The sequence below is a fragment of the Mytilus trossulus genome, chromosome 2 (genome assembly GCF_036588685.1).
Source record: "Mytilus trossulus isolate FHL-02 chromosome 2, PNRI_Mtr1.1.1.hap1, whole genome shotgun sequence".
Taxonomy (NCBI): domain Eukaryota; kingdom Metazoa; phylum Mollusca; class Bivalvia; order Mytilida; family Mytilidae; genus Mytilus; species Mytilus trossulus.
In genome coordinates, this window is record NC_086374.1 from 41,859,944 (window position 1) to 41,887,123 (window position 27,180).

General features: G+C 30.7%; 1 protein-coding gene across 1 annotated transcript; it reads left to right on the forward strand.

Annotated features, from left to right (window-relative positions):
* Window positions 1–401: 401 nt before the first annotated feature.
* Window positions 402–27,180, forward strand: LOC134705771 (uncharacterized). Its single transcript, XM_063564489.1, has 16 exons — window positions 402–491; window positions 2,122–2,183; window positions 3,076–3,241; window positions 3,638–3,952; window positions 4,859–4,934; window positions 6,630–6,673; window positions 8,937–8,996; window positions 10,100–10,165; window positions 11,861–11,950; window positions 12,877–12,972; window positions 13,782–13,877; window positions 15,286–15,489; window positions 19,814–19,915; window positions 24,424–24,501; window positions 26,656–26,727; window positions 27,056–27,180. The coding sequence occupies exons 2-16, from the start codon at window positions 2,151–2,153 to the stop codon at window positions 27,178–27,180; spliced, it is 1,623 nt and encodes a 540-aa protein (XP_063420559.1). The 5' UTR covers window positions 402–491; window positions 2,122–2,150.

The following is a 27,180-nucleotide window of genomic DNA, read 5'->3' on the forward strand; positions in this document are numbered from 1 at the left end:
GAAAGGGATTTCAAATGAAGCAAAATCTGTGATATGAAAAATTATAAAAATGCCCAAAAATCGTATCAACTTCAACCATGAACTAGAAGGAAAAAGTGCAAAATTTCAAGAACATTTTGGATTGAATTAATTTTGTAGAATGGTTGTAGATGTCTTATGAGCAAACGGTCATTTTGGAAATTAGTCTCTCCGGCAAATTCAATTGATTTTTCCCAATACATTCTTCCCTTTAAATCACAAAATATTATTTCTTTGTTCATTTTCGATCAATATCTTGAATTTGTGTCCAATAGCTATACAACAAATCGCTATTTTATTTTTAAATTTCTACTTGAACAAACTAGAATCAACAAACATTTAAATGACTGTATATCAATTTACTAGATTACACACTTTAGACTATAAAGTGTAGTAATGTTTTCATAAATAGGTAATGCAACTATAGCTGATTGCGTTATAAATTGTGAATGTGCAAGAAAAGACTTTTACAGGTTTGTATCAACAAATCAAATTTTTAATCCTGTTATCTAGGTTGAGCTTATTTACATTTAACATTTTCAAAAGAAATATTTGAATTTTTAATTTAAAAAGGTACTTTCGGTTTCAGTTTGTTTGCAAGGAACATTAACCCATACATCAGATGTGCAGAAAACACACAAAAAAGTACAAAATTGAACAAAGAGTTTTCTAACCGCCAAATTCTTTATATAAATAATGTAACTTGTTTATAGAATATGAAATATTTAAAATAATGTCCACGTGGTGTTTCAGCCATTTCTAATTTCATATTCTACCATATTTGTTCATTTTTCTTCATGCATATGAAGTAATGCAAATGAGACAAATAGTATACATCATTGACAGATTAATGCAACCATACGAAAACCCGATAGACATCCAGAGGTGGACGTAAAGTCTTAAAAAAAGAAGACATTTCGGCTATGCAATAGGAAGCTTATACTAGTACTTCATTTAACATATATCCGAGATCTGCAATCAACACCAAATTTGTAAAATTAGATGCATTCATAGACATAGTTGAAACAAAGCTAGACGAGTGTGACACCTGGGATAGGAAGATAAACATCTGGCGTGATTCAAGCAGTTTTTAGTATTTAAAAGGCCAATGTAACTTTTACAAGCAACATAGGAAGAAGGATTTAGTAATTTATGTTATTAATTAATGCAATGGATATGTGCTTGAAAAAGAAATTTTGTGAGTGGTAATTGGATGTTTTAGTTTTTATCTACAAAATACACAATTCTATCATATGCTGGCTCAAGGCTGTAAAGATAATTGCCATGAAAGGGTTTTGGTCACATCTAACATCTCGAAAAGGGGGGGTGCGGAGGAAACAAGTTGAGAAAGATTTTCATTTTATGCACACCTATAGTCTCTATTTACTTGATATGGACTAAGTAACTGAAACCTTAAGAAACTTAACTTCCATTCATTCTTATGGCCTACCACTCAATACAGGTACACTGATGTGTTTTGAATCAGTACAAAAGCTACTTGCTATTATAATTAACTGATAAGTGATGAATCAATGTCATTCTTACATCACAATTTTAAGTTTTATTTTTATCTTTATAGCATAATGCTCAAAGTGCAAATTTTGTCAGTCCAAAATTGAGAAATACTCGCATCTGTTGACTATAGTCAATGAATCTTATTAATTTTTAATGATAAAGTTTTAGGCACATTCCGTTTGGGACTTTCACTGGAGTTCAATATCTTCGTGATTTTTCTTATTACATTAACTACATGTTACATTTCAAATATATTGTATCATTTATAGTTAAGTATTTATAGTTAATGTGTTAACCCTAGGAATATACATTTTAATCAAATTCCTTAAGAAAATACCATATTTCAGATATATCAATATTTTTTTCTTAACATTAAAGTCCCATAGTTTGAATGAGTAACAGTTTTTTTTCTGAAAAAAAACCCTAGAGGTTGTAAATAACCGATGAGTTAACCATATGTGTATATTCAAAAGGGGAAAATGCACCTCTGAGGAAGGAAGACAAAAACACACACATAGTGAAAAGGAAGGCTATCAATTTGTTACAACCCATTTATTAATGTTCCAATGAAATTTTGTATCTTTACAGAGAGTTACACTGATCACAATAATGTAAACATGTTAGAAGAAATATGCATTCTTTTCATAACGGTATGTAACAGTGAATTATTATCGCCTATGTGTCTATTCGAGGTGGGTTTTTTTGCATATCGTTATTAATGGGTTTTCTAATTAGTTTAAGAATATTGTTATTGACTAAGCGTAACTTTTATTATTTGTTAAACTTTCAAAACAATGTTTTTCAAATGTGTATTAAAAGTTTTGTTTGACTAATATTTTCTACATTCATTCGTTGCATTATCGTTCATGAATCAACACGTGTCTGTAAGGACGACAGATAACAAGAAGTTGCTGTGGGACTGTAGATATTACATCTTCTTTTTGGTATTTTAAAAATTTTCGGCTCTAAACAAATCAGAATAGAACTATCTGAGTTACGGTTCCGCAGCTACCAGAAAGGGTCTATGTTGAAAGCAATAATGTAAACAATTATTATAGCACGAGTACCATTTGAACTTGAAGCGATCCCCACACGCAGTTTTCCTCTGCTCTTGGTATGTATATTCTAAATGTATTTTGAGTTTAGAACATCGGTAAATTACAGTCACCGTAATTCAAGTATACCGTATAGCAGGTTATTATCAGGGGCATTGGTGTAAAATTCTATATTGTCATGGAATAAGGTACATACGAAATACTTTGGGAGTTATTACTTTGGCGGTTTCAAAAATTTTATCAATACCCTTGCATGTAAACTTTTTAATTTGCGACATTTATTCTATCCGCGAAAATAAAAATTTACACCCGCGAAAATAACCCGCTATACGGTATTTTGTAAACTGTGGTAGTTTCCCCCTGTTTGCATAGTTTCCCACAATAACCCTTTGATGTTAATGTGTATCAAATGAAAATTAGAAGTATATGAATCATAACCATAAATCAACAATACTCAGGTTGAAATTATTTACGATTCATTTCTCAGATTTCGACCTGTTCTCTTGGATTCAATTTGTCATGCCCTGGATCAGGGCAGTGGACTTTCAGAGCAATGGTTTATTGTTCTGATCTGAATATGTACACCTGTCTCTTAGATACCACCAAATCCCGTTATACAGAAACATGTGATGGAGATAGAAAGGAAATTGACGGTATGGTTAAAGTTTTTTTGTTGAGTAAAAAAAACAAAAATTAAAAGAAAAAATCGTCTGTTGTTGCTGTTTAGATTATTACTTTGTTAAATCAGATTTACTACATTCTACTGCACTGCAGTGTAGATTATAAATCCGGAAAAAAGCATTGTTCACATTTTTTGAATTAAGAAACAAAGGGTTCTGTTTTATTGTACTTTTATAACTTAATTAAAAACTAACTTGACAAAAACAAGATCCTTAATCTACGTTTTTATGGTAAAACATGATTGCATTTTTTAACATGCAACTTGTGTACTTTAAATTTTAAAATTCGAAAGCTATTTGAAACATCAATATATTACTAGAAATCATCAACATATGTTTTGTAATCATCAAATAACTATATTTTGATAGGACAAAAAACAACCATAAACAGGAACAACTTTGATGCTGCAAAATGCAAGCTAGACAGGTTTCAGCCGATGGATTTTACAACAGTTGGAAACAGTGACTGTGTTTTCCAAAAGTCAAAATGTGAACAGGAAGGTCAAATTGCTGGACATGAAATTAAGGAAAAAACTTCTGTATTAGACACAAATTGCTTGTGTGATTACACGAAAGGATATTCGTTCATCAATATACCGCGAGACAAATGCTACTGCAGTCCATCAGTTGATGATTGCTCTTGTTTCCGAGAGTTTTGTCCATCAGGGAAAATATTGTCACCAGGTGAGTCAATGTATTAGAAACAAAGAACAAAGACGCTAAATTCATTCAAGTGTGGACATCACAACATTGCAACTAATTACATAACGTATTAATTATGTAATACTTATGTCAAAATGAAATTATAACAATTTGAAAGATTAATCTTTCTTCTTTCTTTTGATACCTCATTTATAAAATATAAAGAAGGATGAAATGAAAGTTTAATCATATTATCGCGTTATAAATTTCTTGCTCAATATATTCATCGATCAGCAGTTCGATTTGAGGTGGTATAAGTTTAACTAGTTACAGTCATTTGTGATAACATTCCGATAAATGATTTATAAATATTATTTCAATCATTTTAAAATGCAAATAACAAAAGATCTGATGAGAAGTAGTGAAATATCACACAATATATGAATACAAATTAAATGTTACATATTATATTTATTATAAGAATGTGTAATTTTACACTTTAAATTGTTATCCGCTTTGTGCTTATTGTTGAGCTGAAACATGAAACAGGATTTTATCTTAAAGACAGATAAATATAAATGTAAAATGTGACGGTGTCGTTTGCATTATTGTTTTGTGCAGGGTTTGCATGTATTATAGTTTTGTGCAGAATAGTACAGACTACAGTCTTTTTACTGATTGAATAAATGAATGAACATGTGAATAATAATAATAAATATTCTAAGCACAATTTTAGTATAAAAATAGTATAATACTTGCACTCTTCATGTAAATTGATGCACGACATTTATAAATCATTAAAGATATTTTTAAGAATTTAAAAGAATTACTTTGTGATGTGCAACTTCTTTTCTTTTAGTCATTAATTTGATTAAAATAAGAAATTATGTGTTTTGTATGTAGAAATACATATCACACATACAAATTATTGTTTAATAATCATTTCAGATTATCAATGCACTACTCAGATCGATATGAAAAACAGGAAGTGGAATTGTTCGAAAATCGCATCTGCAGATAAAAGGTAAATAGTGATCAAAGGTACCAGGATTATAATTAAGTATGCCAGGGCGCGTTTTGTCTACATAAAACTCATCAGTTACGCTCATATCAAAATATTTATAAAACCACACAAGTGCAAAGTTACCACGTTATTACCGGTGACCTCAACATTGTAAATAACACTTCCCTGCGAAATGTGTTATTGAAAGGTCCGAAATATCGTGAGTCTAAATCCATCAATTGGAAATACAAATTTAAAGTTTTGATGGATTCAGTCGAGGATTATGTCAGACAATGGACTAAGCGCGAGAAAGAAGACACAGACACTCTTTCCGAACGAATTAAGGCGATGGGGTCGTTGATACAAATCAGAATTAAGAAACTGAATTGGTCTATCATTTCCCATACTACTCCAATCTTTAAAAACCCAAAGGTTGCAAAACACTTATCCTACCTCCATGACAAATATGTTGTTATCCCCGCAGATAAAGCCCTAAACAACATCGTTTTTGTATGTAAAACTCATAACATTAACTGCTTGAAAACGAATTAGGTATTGACACTTCACTTGAAAACTCAACATATACCCTCACGACACTTACCAAATAGGAAATCCTGGATAATCATAGGTCTGTTCTATGCTACTTTGAAATTTCAACCAATGATGAAGAGCTGGATCTTCCATCACTGTGCTGGATACCTAAACTACATAAGTGTCATTACAAACAATTGCTGATTGCTGGGTCTTCCAAGTACTCCACGAAACCTCTTTCTATATATTTAATATCTATTTTATCAGCAATCAAAGACTGAAGTTATTGTGAAACTGCCTATTCTAGAGAGAGCGCGAAGCAGATGTGGATACTTAAAAATTCCAAAGATCTTTTAGAGTACATACATTCTAACTCTCTTTCATCTTGCAATAGTATTAACACTCTTGACTTCAGAAAAAATGAAATAGTTTGTATTGCTTTGTTTCACAAAAAAGAATGGCCAACGTAGATACAAGTATCTTGTGTTAAGGAGGGATAAATCCTACTTTGTAAAGGACCACTCTGATTCAAACAAAAATTCTCTGAAATTGACATTATCAAGATGCTTGATTGTTTTTATTGACAACATATCTGTAACATTCGGAGGACGTGTTTTTTTTTAACAGACTGTCGATTCCAATGCAATTTTATTTTATCTGTTTGTGCCCTTCCGCTATGCAATCTATGGGAAAATATATCTATTTTTTCAAATCTATTTTAGCTTTAAGTGGACTGTAAAATTGAAAAATGTTTTTAAAACACTTCAAGCTTTCTCTGCCTTTTAATCATACATGCCTGCTTTTGGTATATTTGTTTTGTCATCTTAACATGTAGAGTCGACATTAAGTCAAACACCGCTTTTGATCAACAAAGACTCACACCAACATCTGCCATCTTTTCCTTCTAGAGTCAAGGGGCTTTTGAAAACTCATACTTTTCTTTGATATTAGTGAGTAAATTTATGAAAAGGTATTTATTATTAGATTGAATGCTCGGGACAAGCCCCTCGCACTAGACTTCTTATTACATACCTTTTCATAGACTAACTTTTACTGATATCTATTCTGCCTCTAACAAGTAATTTGGGAAAAGTTTACACCAATACCTCAAAGTTTAATTTTCTTCACGTGGGTAAGTGAAACAATGAACATATCTGAGTATTATTGTGTTACTTTTTATTTCAGTCAAAACGGCGATCAAGTTCAACAATCTATAGACCCCAAAAATGGTAAATAATATAATAAAATGAGATTTTTTAAGACAAGGGAGAAAATTCTTCAACAAAATTTCTAATCACTATTCGTTGGCCACTACTGGACATGAAAAAAAGACCACATAAAATTTTGACGTCAATTTATAAAATATCTGAAGCGTTAAAGTATCTAAAGATTTTTATATGACGTCAACTTTTGAAGAGGTGCAGATTTCGGTTAAAGCGGCGCAGATTTCCAAAAAGCGGTAAGGTCTAAATTTAACTATTTGATAAAACCTGATATCTAGAAGAGCGCATTGCATTATGTTAAAAAAAACCATAAAGACTTATAAGACATAGTTGGCAGCATGTAAATGTCTAAAGGTGACACAAAACTGCTAGTTTGATATTTGGTGTCAAAGTATAAGTAATTATCCCAAAACATGTCATGGACATTATTAATCAAAACCGAATTCTAATTGATCATCAATCACCCACCAATAGCTGTGATCTCCTAAACTAACCCCTTTTAATAGAAAGGACATTTTGACATTGCTTACAAATTAATTATCTATTAGATGATTTGATTCCGAAATTTGAATCAGATATGAGCATTAGTATTTTTTTTACATATAACTAAATCACATTACATATCATTTTTTATACTTCCTTTTCGGACAATTGTTAATATCCTTTTCAACGGTGATATCATCTTTCTTTTAAAGACTTACTAACTAAATTCTAAACTTTTATGAGTTATGTTAAAAACTGCATAATACAAATAGATATTTTAAGTAACACAGTAAATAAACTCATCATTGATACTAAATTTTGTATATACGCCAGACGCGCGTTTAGTTTTCAAAAGAGTCATCAGTGACGCTCGAATCCAAAAAAGTTCAAACGTAAGTTGATCCAAGTTATATTTCTTCTTGGTGGCAGTTCCGATACGTTTTTTTTTTATATATATATAGAAGAATGAGAAACAGGTGCAGTAGTTTTTTGTACGCTGAATTGTTTGTTTATGCAAAATCGTTACTAATGTACGTTATCATACCAAATGACTTTAGAGAATACTTAATCGAGTGAGTTTGTACATCAGTTTGTATAACACATCACCAAAAAAACTCATTATTATTTCAATTCTGCAACTATTATTTGCAACACAATAAATAATGTTCAAAGTTTCATAATTCATATTCTCTTTTATTGATTAGTTATAAAAAAAAATGGACTGTGTCAAGAGTAATATGATTATGAGCAATATTGGCTCCATTATTTATGCGATATCTTTTCATGTGTGCTACGTTTTTGATTTCGTTTTTGATATTGTTTTTTATTATGATTGGATTGGCATAATTTTGCATATACATTAAGATGTATATAAACAGATGTGTTATGCTTAGTTCAACGGCTAATATAAAAAAACAAAAAAATACAGAACAAAAGTGCATAAAATAAAACAAAAACATACCAGTTTTACGGGTTCAAAGAATGATTTAAGACTAAAGTTACGTTCTTATATCTATTAAAGAAATGTTTATCAAAAGAATACCAGAAACCATAGGTCAAACAACACCTAATACCATTGTCCCCAAAACAAAATATATTGCTGAAACAGAAAAAAAATAATTCGGAGGGTCATTCAAACGCATAAGACGAAAATAATGCCATGGCTAAAATAAAATGAAAAACAAACAAACAAATAGATAGATAAACAGAAAAACAGACAATTAATAGTATTCAAAACACTACACAGAAAACTAAAGACCGAGCAACACGAACCCAATTAAAAAGGTCTTAATAAATTCCGAATCTTAGAAAAAGTATTGATATAACCTTTGAAGTATTATATTGTAAATATAATATATACATCTATGATCAAGCTTTTAAACTTGGATGTACTAAAAAAGGGGATAGAAGTTCCGTCCTTTTTTCTCGTAACAGGTAAAAGTCTGCGATCAAGTCTTTTATTATGGACTACAACAAAAAGGACACGGAAAAGAAAATTAACATGCAGAATATTAAATACATTATAATTTTATACACCTACTGCTGTTTTCATTTCAACTTTTGGGTATTTCATAATTTTAGTATACAATTTATATTTTTTTTTAATTCCATAAAAGTTTTACTTATGTGATATGTCAAGAATTCTCATTGTATAAATTGTAGAAAAAAATGCAGTTTAAATAATTCAAAGCATTGAAACATTTAATAAAGCTACCAGAAGAAATCGTTTCATCCACTTATCCATGATTAAATATTAACAAAATTGCTTAAATGTTTTACAATGTAGAAAGACGGTCTAGAATGGCAGTTCAAGTGATTGTCCCGATTTTAGTGTTAATAATGGCAGGTGAGTTTCATATTGGTCTTAAAAAGTACATATTTACATGTATATGGTTGTAAATGGAATAATATACCAATGCCAGGTTGAAAATATTTAGTCAATGTTTTAATTATCAATCGTTGAAGTAAAACAGTGTCGAGAGATCAAAATGATAAAAAAAAACCATGATGCAAAACCAGTTATAGTATCATAATATAGCTTATAGAATTCATCTTATATGAAAAATGCCTCGAAAATTTCAAGATATACTTACAAGACAATACGACGATTATCAAATCCGTAATGACAACCATAGCAATTTTGATAACATTGTTAAAGGTACAATTTTTGCTCAACGATGTGTTAATTGTCTTGTTCTCCTCATGAAAATGTAAGAGTGTTCCTTAGTTAATCATTCTTATCAAATGAAATGAAATCTGCAAAATTACTGCACCATAATAATTTTCTTATGTAGTTTTAAATTGCCATATGCATTGATTTTTTAGACAATAATAACAAAACGCAAACTAATAAAAGTATATACTTATATACCCCCGAAAAAAATAAAAGATCTATTCAATGAAAAATTAGTGTCCTAAAAAATTGGACATGTGGTTGGAAATATCAAACCATTAGCACTGGAACATTTCTAATAGTGTATCAAAGTCATGAAGTTAATGTCAAACTACTGCTTGCATGACATGCATTTCTAGATCAGGTTTATGTCAACATTATATAAGACTTAGATCAACGCACTCGGAAAATTGCAAGGCTTATTTTTTTTTAACTTATAACTTATATGACAGCCATTAGGTGTTGAATTTTTTTTTGTATTTTTCACAACAATGTTTGAGACTGTTTTGACTTTATTCGAGTAACGGTAATAATTAAGACTGTTGTTGCGAATACACGATTATCCATGTGAGAGACAAATGCTCTTTAAGCTACTAATTATCATCTGGCTTCTATATTTTACACGCATCGGACGCATGACGTTCATTTATTATTTGTTTATTGTTTTTTTTACTTGTTTTGTCTTTATTTACAATTTAAATTTTTCAAATTTTAATGTTCCAATTACATGAGTCGTTTAAAATAGAAACAAATAATATTAGATACTTACACTACAGGTCTACTAATTTGGTGCTGGAAAACATCGAAGTTAGACAAAATTAAAGAAAGGATTATATGCTTAGGTATAGTATAAAATTGAACATGGAAATGGGGAATGTGTCAAAGAGACAACAACCCGACCATAGAAAAAACATCAACAGGTCTTCATTGTAGCGAGAAATTCTCGTTTTTAAACACATCCATAAGAACAAAGAAATTATAATTGAATGCGTACGCGAACGACTTTAAATGAAAAGTTTCGAGAATGATTTTGCATTCAATTCCTATACCTCATTTTCGTTTTTTATTCTCTTGCATTTCGATGTTTGGTTTTTAAGAATTTTTTTTTAGAGAAGCATGAAACGTTAAGTGTTAACTGAAAAATAAACCTTGATTGGTTTACATAAAATTATTTTAATTAAATTTATTTTGGTGAACTCTATGAATCTACCCTTCTACATTAAAATTCCCAAATGAAAATGTAAGGTATATGTCAATAAGGCAGCAATTTTAAGAAAAAAAATAACTATTCTTATTTTGGCAAAAGCATTCATATTATCATGTAAATAAAGCATAAAAGAAAAAACAGATCAGTAAAGAAATTCAAATGAATACTTTTTTCATCAGATCTTTTTAATAAAAAAAAGCAAAGAAAGTATCAAGTACAATACCAATGAGGAGCAAAAGATACCAGAGGAACATTCAAACTCATAATTCAGAAGTAAACTGATAACGCCAAGGTTACAAAAGAAAAAAACAACAGGAAAATAATAGTACATTAGACTTTAAATAACTAAACAAATATATACTAGTTCAGTGATAATGAACGCCATACTAATTTCCAAATTTTACACAAGAAACTAAAATTAAAAACATACAAAATTAACAAAGCCCAGAGGCTCCTGACTTGGGACAGGCGCAAAAAATGCGGCGGGGTTAAACATGTTAATGAGATCAAAACCCCTTCCCCTATACCTCTAGCCAATGTAGAAAAGTAAATGCATAACAATACGCACATTTAAAATTCAATTCAAGAGAAGTCCGAGTCTGATGTCAGAAGATGTAACCAAAAAAAAAATAAACAAAATGACAATAATACATAAATAACAACAGACTACTAGCAGTTAACTGACATGCCAGCTCCAACCTTCAACTTCACTGATTGAAAGATTATTATTTCATCATATGAATATCAGGCACAATCCTTCCTGTTAGGGGTTTAGTATCATACCATCATAACATATACGAGAAGAACATAATCCGTGTAATGCCAACCACTGGTTTTTGAATCAATGTGTTTAGCTCCGTTGCAAAGACCCTATCAGTGAATCAATATTCTTGAAATTTTTATGTTTCTAACAGTCTCATCAAATTCCGTTATATTTACAATGATGCTGTGCAGGTGTTTTGTCTTCAACTTGCATTTGTCGAACGTCGCAGATTTCGAGAAATTGGCTTGCTGACCCGGTAGTGGGGACAGTGAAAACGATGCCAAGTCGTTGCTTAAAGCTATAAATTTCGGAAGGTTGAAGAACTGAAAACTGCATATCTTGTATACAATGCCTGATGTTTTCAAGTCTTACGTACATGAACATACTAGTCATAATTTTCCACTGAGTTTTTCTTATTTAAAACACAGAGTAGTATGTACATTCTGCTACGTTGCAATGATTTTAAGACAAAACATCCAAATGGTAAATTCAAATTGATTTGATATATAAAACCAGTTCATATTGATTTTGTTGCTTTGCTAGTTTTATATGGTCTTTTCCTTTTAGTATGTAAAAAAGGCGATGACAACGAGTCAGAGAAGATGACCATTGAGACCCAACATTCACCGGAAAAGAACGACAAAATAAAACACAAATGTAAGTTTAATATTAAAAAAATTAAGCTTTTAGGTGTGCATAAACGATAATGGCTGGAAAATGAATTGTTACCACTCATTTATAAATTACCAACTTCTACAGAAAAATATGTAGCATTCAAATTCATAGATATTAACAATGTTAATAGTTGTTACTCAATGGTTGAGTTATTTCTCCTATGCTATTAAATAGCCATGAAAAATACAAACCGGATGTAAATATCAACCTGATCATTTATTACTTTAGCAAGTGTACTGAACATATGGCAAGTACGAATTGTTTATCTAAATAAACTTTATATTATCAAAATGCATGATCAAATTGATACAATAGAATGCCTGATGTTCTCAAGTCTCGTGTGTATTAACATAGTAAGCATTATTTATCAAAGAGGTATCCTTATTTATAACATAGTGTAGTGAACACAAAATAAATTCGAAGCAATTCACACGTAACATCTTTAGAAAAGCCATAAACAAAAATATAACAAAGCCAAACAAACTGTTGTTTTTTTTGCTTAGCATGCTTAATAAATAAAGACAACATCACTTTACTGCTGTTAAATTTATAACATTTATCAATTTGAGCTTTCAAAAAAGGAAATACATCCAATACTTATCAGTCAGGTGCATTTAGTCAAAATTCTTAATCCACATAGTCATACCATGAGAAGGAAAAATAAGGCTTCCCACCGGCAAAGTTCAATTTTAGAGCAAGTAAAATATTTTAAAGCTCCGTAACATTCAAGTACGTTGAAATAGATAAAAGTAAAAAGTTTTTGGTCGTTCCAGTTATTCATCGTTAACATTGTTTTCAAAACAGTGACACGAGATCCAAATGGTAAATTCATATTGATATTAATACAACAAAAAAGCTTTATATAGATTTCGTTGCTACTCTGGTTTTTCATGATATTTCCCTTTCAGTGCCTGACAAAGACAATGCCAATGAATCAGAGGAGATCATCATACCCACTGAGATCACACTTGCATCAGATAAGAACGACAAAATACAATACGAAGGTAAGTTCATTATTAAAAACATCGAAGCGTTAAGGTGTGCATAAACGATAATGGATGGGAAAATGAATTGTTACCACTCAGTTATAAATTACTAACATCTACAGATACATATGTAGCATTCAGATGCATAGATATTTTACAATGTTAATCGTTGTTACTCAATGGTTCAGTTAAAACTCCGATGCTTGTTAAACGTCTACGGAAAATATAATCCGGATGTCTATACCGATATAATCATTCAGTAATTCAAAAAGTGTAGTACTGATCATATGGCTGGTAAAAATTGTTAATTAGAATAACTTTATATTATTATAATGCATGATAAAATTGATACAAAATAATGCCTTTTTTTCTTTTGTCTCGTGTGTATTAACAAAATAGCCATTATCTTTCATAGAAGTTTCCTTATTTAATACACAGTGTAGTGAACACAAAATAAATCCGAAGCCATTCACACGTAAGATCCTTAGAAAAGCCATAAACAAAAATATACAAATGCCTCACAAACTGTTTTTTTTTTGGCTTTGCATTCTTTATAAACAAAGGCAACATCAGTTTAGTGTTGTTAAATTTATAACATTTTATAATTGAGCACATAAAAAAGGAAGTACAGCCATAAACGATAAGTCAGGTGCATTGTGATCCCTATAGTCATCCCCAGAGAAAGAAAAAAAGCAATGCTTCAAGTATGTACATTCTGCTACGGGTTAAGGCAAAAAATCCAAATGGTAAATTCATATTGATTTAATACAAAAACGATCATATTGTTTTTATTGCTTCGCTGGTTTCACATGATCTGTTCCTTAAAGCATATGAAAAAGACGATGACGATAAGTCAGAGGCAATCAACCTGTCCACTGAGATCCTACATTCACCAGATAAGAACGACGAAATACAACACGAATGTAAGTTCAATATTTAAAAAAGTTTGCATAAACGATAATGGTTAGAAAGGAAATTGTTACGACTCAGTTATAAATAACTACATGAAAATATCAGGTTGTTTTAACAAGGTTTTTTTCATCTATTATAATTAATAAAACAATAATATTTATTTTGCAGCATATCTATTCTTCAAAGGCTTCATTCTCACCCTGAACTTATTTCAAGGGTCAGTAATCCAGGTCTTTTTTTAGGGGGGGATAAGGTCCTTTTCTCCAATACTATAGTTAGTGTGTGGAATGAAAGTTAGGTAAACTTGATCTTCCGATAAGTAACTCTGGCATTGAAGTCATTTTCATGGTTCATAAGTTAACATTGACTATATGGTATAAGATTTGTTTGTCCGATGCGTCAAAGAAAAAAAAGATACCAAGAGTCTAATGAAACTCTCAAAGACACTCAGAATAAAGTTCAGTCTTAGTGCTTAAAAAAGGTCAGACATTTCATTTCTTTATTTGCAGAGTGTAACTCAGTTAGAACTAGTCTAATTTTCTTCGAGACCCTCAAACAAAATACATGTATATAGTTAACACTCATACATTGAAATACAATATAAATTAATCACTATATACACAATTCAATCATTCAAACATAAAAATGGCAAACATTGATAAAGTTTTGATTTAATTTTCTTATTCTAACCATATAAGAAAGAAAAAAAATGTTATTCTATTTGCGTAGAATTTTCAAGAAAATGATTATTACAATGTTTCTTGAATTAATTCACATAGAAATAGGAAGACGTGGTGCGTGTGCCAATGAGACAACTCTCCATCCAAATAACAATTTATAAAAGTAATCCATTATAGGTACATATTTTTTTAATTGTGAGCTATTAATTATTCATTCCATATATTGGTTGAAGATATGGAAAGTTATTTATATATAGTTTTTTTTATCTGGTCTTGGAACGCATAGATCATTATTAGAGAGAGAGATCGTAAGTTGTAGTGTTAAACATCACTAATAGTTAGCATATATACGTAATCAGGTGTTTGTCCATTTACATTGTCATACATTAAAATTGATTGTTGGAATTTTATTCTTTTTGTAAAAGGTACCCATTTATAGAATAAAACATATGATAAGATGGAACAGACATATAACATTTAAGTATTTATCTTGCTATTTTTGTTTTTAAGTTTTATGATTCTATCTGAATCTTTTTGTAATAAATTTCCTTAAATTGAACTACGATAGTCTATATATGGTAGAATATTCACATGCGAAGGAATCTGATGTAAGTGTTATGGTCTGTTGTACTGTTTCGTATTTGTTGGTTTTGTTTCTTGTTATTTTATTTGTGGGAAATGCCTGTTTTCCTTTGTATGTATCAATTAAGAAATCATATTTAGGTTTGATTTCTTACAGTATCAAGACAAAGGGACAGTAAAACAAGTGTTCATGATCTATCCTCATCACAAGAAGACTTGAAATATAATCAAATTGATGGCCGTAAAACTGATTCATCTTCATCTGAAGACGATGAAAAATTATCATTCAAATCCACACAGAGTAGCATTACTGGATTAAATGAATCTGAAGACAAAAACAGAGTTACGAATAACTCAAAAGGTAAGGCTTTGAGGTCTGAGATGTCAAAACTAGAACTTCAAAACGGGGGAAATAATAGCGACATACATTCTGCAATAATCCATGGAATGTCAGATAGAATTGAAGATTAAAACTTGAAATATATTAAAAACAAATTCTTAGAATAGAGAATGCAATTTGAAAACGTGTCAAATAGACAACAACCCTTCCAAAGAGTAAAAAACAACCGAATGCAAACAACGAGTCTTCAACAAGGAGAGAAAATCCCGCAACCGAAGGCTGATTTAAGCTGATCCCTAAACAAAACATTGTACTTCGATAGGGTTGAAAAGTTTAAAATGTTGTTTAAATACTATCTGTAAATTTTGAATGAACAACCTATATTAAAACTGAAGAGGACATAATTTTATTTAAAACGAATCCTTCTACAATCAGATTGTTCATAGTTGTAATGTAAGATTTAGTACATAAATATATGTTTAAAATACTAAGTGCTAAGAAGAATTGGTTAGGCATCCAAGATGCTTATATAGGCAATACGAATAAAAGGAAATGAGAGCTCACTGAAACAGCATCAAAACTGATAAGTCTAGCGCATTTAATCCAAATAATGTTTTCTTCGTTAACATGATTTTAATACACTTGCACAAAATTCTATTTTACTTGACATCATTGGCTCCCCTCGACCTTCACGAATGACATGACCTAAACAGCTGTTTGGTCTAATATACTTCTATTAATAGTGACATAGAAACATGTTTGTTGTTAATGTTGTTCACAAGTTTCACTGTAAATCATATCATGTAGCATGTACAACAATTTAAACATTTGAGATGTAAAAAATTAGGAGATCAAATGCGACATATTTCCACTAACGATTCGATAAAATGATATAATGATTTCATCTGTTTTACTACATATCTTTAATAATGTTTATTCGCAAATCTTTTTGCGAGTAAATCGAGATGTTGCCTCAAATAAGGTTTCTTGCTAGAAAGTTCGGTAACATCCTCATAATATATAATTCGACGTATAAAAAAGTCTTATATTATGTTATGTTATAATTTATTTTCTCTAACCAATTAATTGTAAACTCTCATTTATTAATGCATCGGTGAACATGTTAACATGCTAGCAGGATTATTTCTATTAAAAGTATCAACCAAACGACAGTAATAATGTAGATGGTTCCAATTTGTCTGCACCTGATGCGAATTTCGGCAATGAATGTCTCTCAAGTGAATGTTCCAGGCTAAACAATTCGTGAATCAAAAACTTAGTTCAAACATTTTTGAAGAATTGAAAAAAAAAATAAGGTCAAAAGATCAAATTCAAATTAAAAAAAACTAAACTGGTCTAATTAAAAATCCAACTTCTTTTTCACAGCATTGCTTAATCAAAGTGATATGACAAACCGATTTTTCTATTAGGTACTTAATTTCTATTACTGTATTTTGTTTGGCAAAGGTGTTTGACCTAAAAGGAACTAGCTTCCAGTTTAAATAACTTGTTTTTTGCAATAATGTATGGTTCAAAGTACTTAACTTTCAGTGTATTACGAGGTATCGGTAGAATAATAAAATATTTTTCTGCCATGCTTATGCGAAATTCTTATTTCAATTTAACTTTTGCTTAAGTTTTCATTTGCAATTTTATCGGCTTTATAACATATATTTTTAGGTTCAATTAATTTTAACAATATCATGCAACCCCTACTTTTATCAAATGTTCTAATGAGACCCTAACACTCACATGAACCGAAATATAAAGGATCCTGTACAAGCGTCCTGTCTTAAACTTAAGTAAAAAAGTAAAAACAAAATCAAAATGCCCTTATGATATTCGTCAATGTCACATGAATCGTTAAAAGAAATTCGTAGTTGCTACTGACATGGCTTTCCTGTCATTTTACCGATGTGAAAGAATCTCCAGTATTCCATTACTAACAAGAAATGCAATTATTTATTTATTCCGCTTTGTTTTATTAATCATAAACAGACATAAGCGCTTCTTTGTAGTCTTTAACTTGTATTGGAACAGCTATCTGACGTATTATTATTTCTTACATCATGGACATTATACAATTCCGTACGTCATTACATTTGGTCAAATGCGTTTTTTTTTTTTATCAAAATGTAAGAATCTAGATTTTCTTTATAGACTATAAAGAAAATCTAGATTCTTTTTTAGACAGTGTGTTTGCTGTAATTATTGGTTTCAATTCAACAAGAGAAAAATGAGATATATGTCTTTCACTTGAATTTAATTGAGTAAAACATAAGTATCAGCTGTATTTACCTCGTCAGTAAATGTGTCAGTTTAATGCTTATCAAAATATAGTATGAAAACTTTTCAATTAGAAATAGCTTTTTTCATAATTTCATCAATATTTAAACTACTGCCAAAAATTTTGAAAAACGTCCTTCTTGATAACAAAAAGAACTTTCCTAGCTATACTTGACTTGTTTTACAAGGTGAATATACAAGACAGAGAAAGAAGAAAATTATTGTGTATTACCAATACCTTGATATATTGAGTCAATAAAGCAAAGATAAGGATTGTTGTTATGATAAATAATATATAAGACATGTGCGTTGTGTTCTTGTCCAGAACACATACTAAACATAAAATTCCATAAAATGTCATTTGAATTAAATCATTGCTAAATGCAAATATATGTTTTGTTTCACCCAGTCTTTCCATTTCAGCATTTGAAAAACACCATTCAGACAACGGTGATGATTCTGTTGACAAGATTACCCCTGTTGCGGTATAGGCTGTCTTAAATTCTCACAAAATTAATATTAGTAGTACTGTATGATCATTCCACTTGTATTTTTTGTCTATCTGATGAGTTAAGCCTTTTGCAACTGATTTTTGTAGTTCGTTCTTATGTTGTACTGTTATACCACTGTCCTAGGTTAGGGGAGGGTTTGGATCCCGCTAACATGTTTAACCCCGCCACATTTTTATGTATGTGCCTGTCTCAAGTCAGGAGCCTGTAATTTAGTGGTTGTCATTTGTTTATGTGTTCCATATTTGTTTTTACTTCATTTTCTTTTACATAAATAAGGCCGTTAGTTTTCTCGTTTGAATTGTTTTACATTGTCTTATTGGGGCCTTTTATAGCTGACTATGCGGTATGGGCTTTGCTCATTGTTGAAGGCCGTACGTCGACCTACAGTTGTTAATGTTTGTTTCATTTTGGTCTTTTGTGGATAGTTGTCTCATTGGCAACCATACCACATCTTCTTCTTAAAAAATTCAAAATATTATTTTTTCCCCGCATTCTCTTTGTAATCTGATTTGCTATAGTCTCTAAAGGTTTTGCCCGTTTGATTCTGTGACATTGTGACATTAACATTATATTACAAATACATGGACCTCAACAAATTTACATGTGTTGTTCAGATTCCTTGTTTTGTTAATGAAATATCATTGCATCCAATACAAACCATAGTTTCAAAAGTTCAGAATCAAAAGTAAAGTTATCAAGGTCAAAATATACACTTCCATTTTCGATTAAAGATTAAACCTTTCTAAGATTATATGTTCTCAGACGTTTCTAGTCTTTGGTCTTCTAATATTGTACTTCTAAATGCACTGATGATTTTGATATGGTTTGAATTATCTAGACGTTCTAGAGTGAATTGTGGAAAATCTCGTTTACCTTTCGTGTAAGTTGGAACCTACGTTTTATCATTATGTAAGTTGCACGTTCAACAACTTTTCTCTGGAATTATCTTCATTTTCTGAAGTGTAATCGCTCTCTTCATCCTCATTAGCCAATATTAAGCAAATAACAAAGATGATGACTACTAGTGAAATGTTGTTTTTCTTTAGTAGACCTGTTTTGTCCTCGAGGGTAACACCAACCCAGTAGTAAGTGCTTAGATACTTGCATGATTTTCAAAATACTTTCCAAATTTTTTGGATGATTAATTACGAAATTAAGAATAAATGAATGAAGTTCCAACTCCCTCAGACAGGTTTGTCTTAAAAGAAAGACGACAGATACCAGAGGGTTATTAAACTGATATCGCCATGGCTACAAAAGAAAAAAATCAAACATAATTTGGTTGTTTTGTTATGCCTTTTTATGGTTTTATAAATAATACAGATATAAATAATGAAGCCTTTTGGAAGCTGAAATTGATGAAAACTATTTCATCTTATAAATTTGTTCTGTCGGGTTAATTGGTCATTTTATATTATTCAATATGAGGCTGTTATCTCACATCCATGACACTTTAAATAGTTGAAATTTACCGTTATGTTATTTAGAACAAAATCATTCATCACCGTAAATACGTGATCTCATTTTCTCGAACTGTGTCATTGCAGACACTACAAAAGACAGTGGAGATATAACGAAAGAATCAGATGAAGAGAACTGCATGGTTGAGGTCGAGGAAAATAAGATAAAGAAAATAGAAGAATTGAGAAGTAAGATTTTATACAGCAGGAGGGTTGTACTGTAATGGTGAACACCTATTAACCAAAATTTACTAATACCTCATTTGTTATATTTAAAGATTTTTTTCAGAATATATGTTCATCAATATACAGTTTTTGCCAAAAATCGAAATTCATTAACATCAAAATAACAATTTGGAAGTTAAGTTTTATCAGTCAGATTAGAAACAGATAGATTTTTTCCTTATGTTAATGAGCTAAATGCGGAGCTTAAGAATGGCGTTTAAACCCCGAAAAATCGTATCAAATCCTCAGGTGACTGTATCAGTATGTAAGGCATTTCAAGGCAGATTTTTTCATAAATAAAATATTCGTTGTTTTCACCCTGTATAACCCCGATACAGATGAAACCGGACGTTGACGCGTTCGAATCGAACACACCGTGTAACACTGAGTTCAGACAGTAAGAAATTCATACTTTAAAGACAATCCAATATCTATTCTTTGGATATTTTGCTCAAATATATTCTTTGCCATAATACTCATCAGCTACTACAAGGTTTTTCAAAAATGTGACATTTTTATATACAAACATAAAAAAACGCACGACGATATCCATGATAAAACGTGCTTGGTATTTTTAAACATTCAAAACTTAATGTTTCTCGTACCTCATAGTTTTTAAAACATACTTTTTTGAAAACTTCATAGTATAAATTAACAAACTTATAAAGATCGTATGTTTATGTTGTATCTAGAAACAAAAAAAAATACACGTTTTGAAGTGTCTTTACTTTCATGGTGTGTACGATTCGTTGTCATTACACCTTTTTATACTGTACGCTTCGTTGACACAATATTGCGTTTGTCAATAATTTTCGCATGTATTAAATTATGCTTTGATATGATTATAACCAATATGCAGGTTTGAAAATAATAATTTACCACCATTACATGCAGACAGCAACCCATAATGTCCGTCGTAGTGTCGAAAAACTCTTGGAGGAAAGTTTTACATGTAAAAAAAAATCCTCATGTAAACGAAAGTGTTAAATGGTAGGAAAATACAATAACTCGACAGGTGCAACTATGGCTAAGCATACAGATACACACGTCCGATAGTTATATATAATTTTGTTCACTATTTTGTGCATAAATTGCAACGTTAGTTTTCTCGTATGAATTGTACTACATTTGTCATTTCGGTGTGTTTTATAGCGGTGTGGGCTTTGTTCATTGTTTAAGGCCATACGGAAACCTATAGTTGTTCATTTTTGTTTCGTTTGGTCTCTTGCGAAGAGCTGTTTCAATGCAACATCTTCTTTTTGATATAGAAAGCAATCAAAAACAATCAATGGATTATATGTTAAGTCTGTTGCCTGAATCTCAGATGCTGGTCCTAGCAGGTCATAGAGTTACATTAAGGCTAACAAATATGTGTATACAATGAACATGTTACTGATAGCCACCAATAGTAAAACAGTTACTTTAATGTGAATATATCAAGACGAAGAGACAATTCTTAATATTAACTGGTTTGCTTTCTTCAATTATGTTTTTGTGTTTGTTTAATTTTTAAGGTATAAAGATTATGCTTATTAAATTCCGCGAACATTACAGTCTTTCTACTGTGGTGCAAAAATCTAAATGATTGGTCAGGTCATTCTGGTTATTATAAACACCTTAAAGTCTATACCCACCATAATCATTTCATTCAAATTTCGATTTATTTCGTAGAAGACCACAGGGACCATATTTATATTCCCCAGTTACCCTTGGTGTCATCGGTAAATTATAGATTGAGCAAAGCATCAATCATCAACCTAACCTTAGACATTTGCTGTGTGTCTTCTTTCAGGTTGGTACTGAACAATTCATGAACCCTTTTATTTATTACACGCGTACGTAATGGCTGATTGTTGGTTGCTTAACGTTCACTTGCAAATATGGCATGCATATTCAGGATAAGCACAAAGTAGAAACACATACTATATGTAAGTCCTGGAAGGAGGCCCTCCGGAATTACGTCAGGGACGTTTGAACTGCCACTGGATAAAATTATGTATATTGAATAAGGACACAAATGTTGCCTTTCAACAGGCTATTTATGGACCTCTCTTAGAGTTTTTGCGGGGGTTCGTACAGTGTAGTTAGCGTGGTACTCTTTTTACACGAGACATTGGGTTTTATAGTCCCGTTCGGGCTGGACGTGACTGTGTAATTTTACATCCCACACAACTAAACGGGTGGCCAACTTCGGTCAGTTTTTACTGCCGGACAGAAAAAGACAAAAGTGATCATTTCTAATAGTATATTTCCCAGTCACCCTTCACCAAATTCTTAAATAAATAAAAGAAAAATGGCCATAATATAGAAAGTTTTGCTGTACCTGTTAAATCAAAACATCACTTAACATTATTACAATATATGCACACGTATGAGAACTCATAATACCGTACATTCTCTCGATACTGTTTATAATATTTGGTATTGCACAAGTTCATGCGTTTTATTACGTCTTTACATAAAAGCGTAGGATATACTGATCAACAATTTAGATACATGATTTACTTCTTAGTTGTAATGCGCTTTGAAATAACTCTCAATTACTACAGTTATGTATATGATTTTTGTGCATTGTACCGACATTTTGAGTTAAGGCAATTACAACTGAACTTTTTTATCATGTTGTGCTGTTAAACCAGTGTTCTAGGTTAAGGAGATAGTTGGGGGCAAACATGTTTAATCCTACCGCACTTTTTTTTGTCGGTCCAACGTCAGGATCATGTATTACATTGATTATATAGATCTGTTATTCTCTTCTTATTCTTTAATACAAAATTTATAAGTTATAAATAAATAACCGTTAGTTTTATCGTTTTAATTTTTCATATTTTTTTTTTATATCGGGGCCTTTTTTAGCCGACTGTATGGTATAGGTTTTCCTCATTGTTAAATATTGTACATTGGACTATAATAATTGCTTTATACACCCACTTCATTTAAACTTTGGTGGAAAGTTGTCTCACTAGCCATCACAACACATCTACAAAGCTGAGGGGTCAAAGCTTTTTTTCCTTTGAATTGTTTTACATTGTCTTATCGGGGCCTTTTATAGCTGACTTTATGCGGTGTGGGCTTTGCTCATTGTTGAAGGCCGTACGGTGACCTATAATTGTTAATGTTTGTGACATTTTGGTCTTTTGTGAATAGTTGTCTCATTGGCAATTATACCACATCTTCTTTTTTATATTATATGTAAAACAAACTAATAAAAAAAACTAAAGAAGTTGGAATGATATCTATGGCATTCGGCAAATTAAGTTCAACGGCTCCTACATGTATGTCTGCTATCGTCTAGGCGAATTTGGACCAACATCGGCATTTGTAAGAGCCTCAAATTGTGTAAAGGAAGTCATTAAAGTTTTAATGACTGTACTATAATTTTTGAAACTTTATTTCCTCTGTAATATATTAATCAACAGTGTTCATTTCATCTGGAATAACACTGAAAGTCTCAATTTTCAATAGAAACATTCCAAGCAGATGTAGATATCTACGTTGGTTAAATATTTCAATTTTGGCTTTTTATGACATATATGTTAAGTTCAACTACTTTGACTAAGTTAACAGATAAACATTTACAATATAAAATATAGAAAAAGGGTCGTCGACACCATCTCAAAAACCTTGACAAGAAAGTGATTTGTGACGATTTTTGTCAACGAACTGTACAGTGATTATTTTAAAACGCACAACGAACGCGACACATTTTGTGGAACGAACAATACAGTAAGAGAAAATTTAATTTGTATGATATTGCGTTTATTCTAAGTTCTAGGGCACATTTGAAGGCACGTAGTAATTCAATGTATAGTTGTTTGGTATTGCTTAAGGTATTAACACGCAAAAGTGTATGCACAAAAAGATATTCAGCATTGTTTATATCATAAACCGTATGAAATTGCACCATGTCTGTGCGTTTTGCATCTAGAAGTTTTATCAAACGTTTTATACTATATCTAAAACTTACAACAACTGTATAATTGAATAAATAAACTAACATGCACATTTACATATTTATATATACTCAAATAAGTTTCAGAGAGGCATTCGAAATTGTTGTCATCCCAAATATTGTCCTGATTATCGCTTCGAACGCGTCAACGTCCGGATTCATTTGTATCGGGTTTATACGGGGTGGTTTTAGGATTGCAATACTTTTTTGGCCAAAATAGTCATGTTTGTGCTGCCGGAATTTTTCCATTGTAATCCCATGTTATCCTATTCATCTGTTTGTCTGTGCATCAACCATTGGGTTTCTAAATGGTAACTTTAAGGTTCCTTCCTTTGTTTGAACTTTAATACAGTATGGCGATACTGGAAAGAGGTGTTTGGGGTTGATATGCCGAAGTTACTGTTATGACTTATAATATACAGTTTATGTACATAGTGTTGTCGAAAAACATTAGAATATGTATTTCATCTCACATAATGTTATAAAGAACAAAAGCATGGAAGTGTATTTCTTATTTCAGCATTTGCAAAAGATCAAAAAGACAAACATGATGTCCCTGTTGACGAAACTTGCAACGTTATGGCCGAGTTTGAAAAGAGTAAAGAATACAAATAATTAGAAAGTTTATTACGAAGTAGTAATATATGAGTTTTTCTAATACATCAATATCATTACATGTGTTGTAAATATAAGGATGTATGTCATAGATTAATAGCCAGTTATTTTCCTTTTGCTATTTAATCAACAAGGTCAAACCATTTAGAATGAACTAAAATTACCAAAACAAATACACACAATAATTGGAAAATTTCAAAATCAGGTAACAAAAGTGGACCTTTTATTTCCCTCTTCGATACTAGATTAACACTTTCTTAAGATAAATACGTTAAGGGTTTTATAATTTTGTTACTATTATTAGTTCATTTTAAGATGAAAAGTTGACGTTGTGTTTGAGGGCTGAAATTTTTTGTGTTTTTATGCTATATTGTGTAAAATGAATTAGTAATTCTGCTAATGCGTCAATGCATTAGATGTTCTGTTCAGCTGTGTTCGTTTTATCCGATACGAAGTCTAAAGATTTACCTAAGAAATTCATATACAGTTTACTTTTTTTTACCTGTTATTTAATTTTATCTTATCAACGTTTGGTGTTTATTAAATCAAAAATGCATTGGTAAAAATTCTATTATGACGTCAACTTTTCTTGATTGTCTCTAAAATTCCTATTGTCACGACATGAAAAAGGCGACAATGCCAGATGACGTCAAAGAACACATCTTTTTTGCAGGTCGTTAGAAAAGAATTATTTAGATTGCATGCATATCGTCTTAGAAAAACAGATCACAACACCAAATCTTGTTCAATACGATATTAATCCGCTTTACACAGTTAAATTTTAAATATTTAAAATGCTCGGTGAGCCTCTCGTTTGACAGTTGAAAATTTAACCGTCTCGAGTGAATAAATATTGTATCACACTCCATGCAGTGGTAAAAACTATATATATCGTGATCATATTCTGAGTTATCGCTCTTGACATCCTCATTGGACAATTTAAGTACATGACAAGAAGAAGAATACTAATGTTACCATTTTTTAGGGTACATTAGTAATTTCAAAAATATTTTTCGAAATTGGTATCACTTACGGATGACAATAAACATAATTGAAAGTCAACATAATGCATTTTAGAACGACATCATTTAACATTGTATACAAGTAAACGTTTTTATTTTGTACACCCTTTTTTCATTTAAGCTTCTGAAAAAGAGCATAGAGACAAAAGTGGCGAATCAAATGATGATAATAATAATACTTTATTCAGAAGAAATACAGCTTATAGAATATACAATTTTACAATATTTTTGAATGCATCAGTGAAATATAAATACAATATTTTTTTTCTAAATATGTGATCTTGAATATGCAGTTGCTAGTTTATTTTTTTCAAAATGTATAACGTTAAATCAACAAGTGTTCTTGTTCACATCTAAAAATTTTACAACACGCACATAAATGCCAAAAGCAGTTTTCTTAAATGTCTATATGTCGTAAAATTTTAAGCTATTTTGTTCAGGCGAACCATTGTTTTGCTGCTTGAATCTTTAAATAGAAGTCATTTATCTTGTTTATCCGACCTCGTTTAGGACCGCTGTTACACGGATATTTTGATAAAATTTGGTTTTATATCATATCGTTAAAATGTCAACTTCTGAGGATAAGTATCCCGAATTTATTTTCATTTTGATAGGGTATGAGCATGGGAACAGTGTTTTCGTTTTCAAGTTTTCAAATGAAATTTTACCATGACAAAGTACCTAGATGTTAAAATAAGGCAGGAAAACTCTAGATTAATTTCAGCGAAAATATACAATTATCTGCCTTATTGTTCAAAAAATATTTTGGTAGTTTTATCGTTGGGTTTGAATAAATGTTATTTTTTTTCACATTGTTATGAAATTAAATGATAGTTGTTGACAGTATATACTAAATTGTTTTGCCTGATGTAAATATTTTGTTTTAATTTCTTTTATATTATTCATGGTTTCATTCAATTTTCTTTTATATTTACTCGTGTTTAAATCTATTTTGAGATTTAGAACTGCAATGTAATTGCGGTTTCGAGATACATTGGTCATTATTGATATTTCGCAAGATATTGTTTCATATGAATTATACATACTAAACATCATTGGAAAAGCTTATGTTCGACAAAGAGTTATTACTTTCAAAACAACGATTTTCATTTTAGCTTCTGCGCAAGACAATACAGATGACAGTGATGGATTAGATGCGAAAAAGTCCGAAATTGATAATAAAAAGCGTAAGAATAACGAAAAATTAATCAAAAGTTGATATAAGTAAAAATTCTATAGAGTTTGTGAATAATGTAAAATCACAGAAATACTAAACTCCGAGGAAAATTCAAAAAAGAAGGTCTCTAATCAAATGTCTCCGCATACACATTTTTTAATTGTTGCAGTTTACAAATACATTTTCCATTTAAAATTTCAAATATCTCGGGTCGGTTCATGTGTTCACTGTTAAAAAGGATTGAAAAGAGTCCATTGTTTAAAAGAAATTATGTTCTTAGCTTTTATTAGTCATTAACAAATAGAAATACAGATATTTATTTATTTTCATGTTGATAGGGTATGAATCTAGTTCTCAGATTCAGGCAAAGACGCAACAACAGCATGAGAACAGTGTTTTTCCGTTTTCAAGTTTTAGAATGGATATTACCATGATGCAGTATCAATGGTTTCATTCAGCTTAA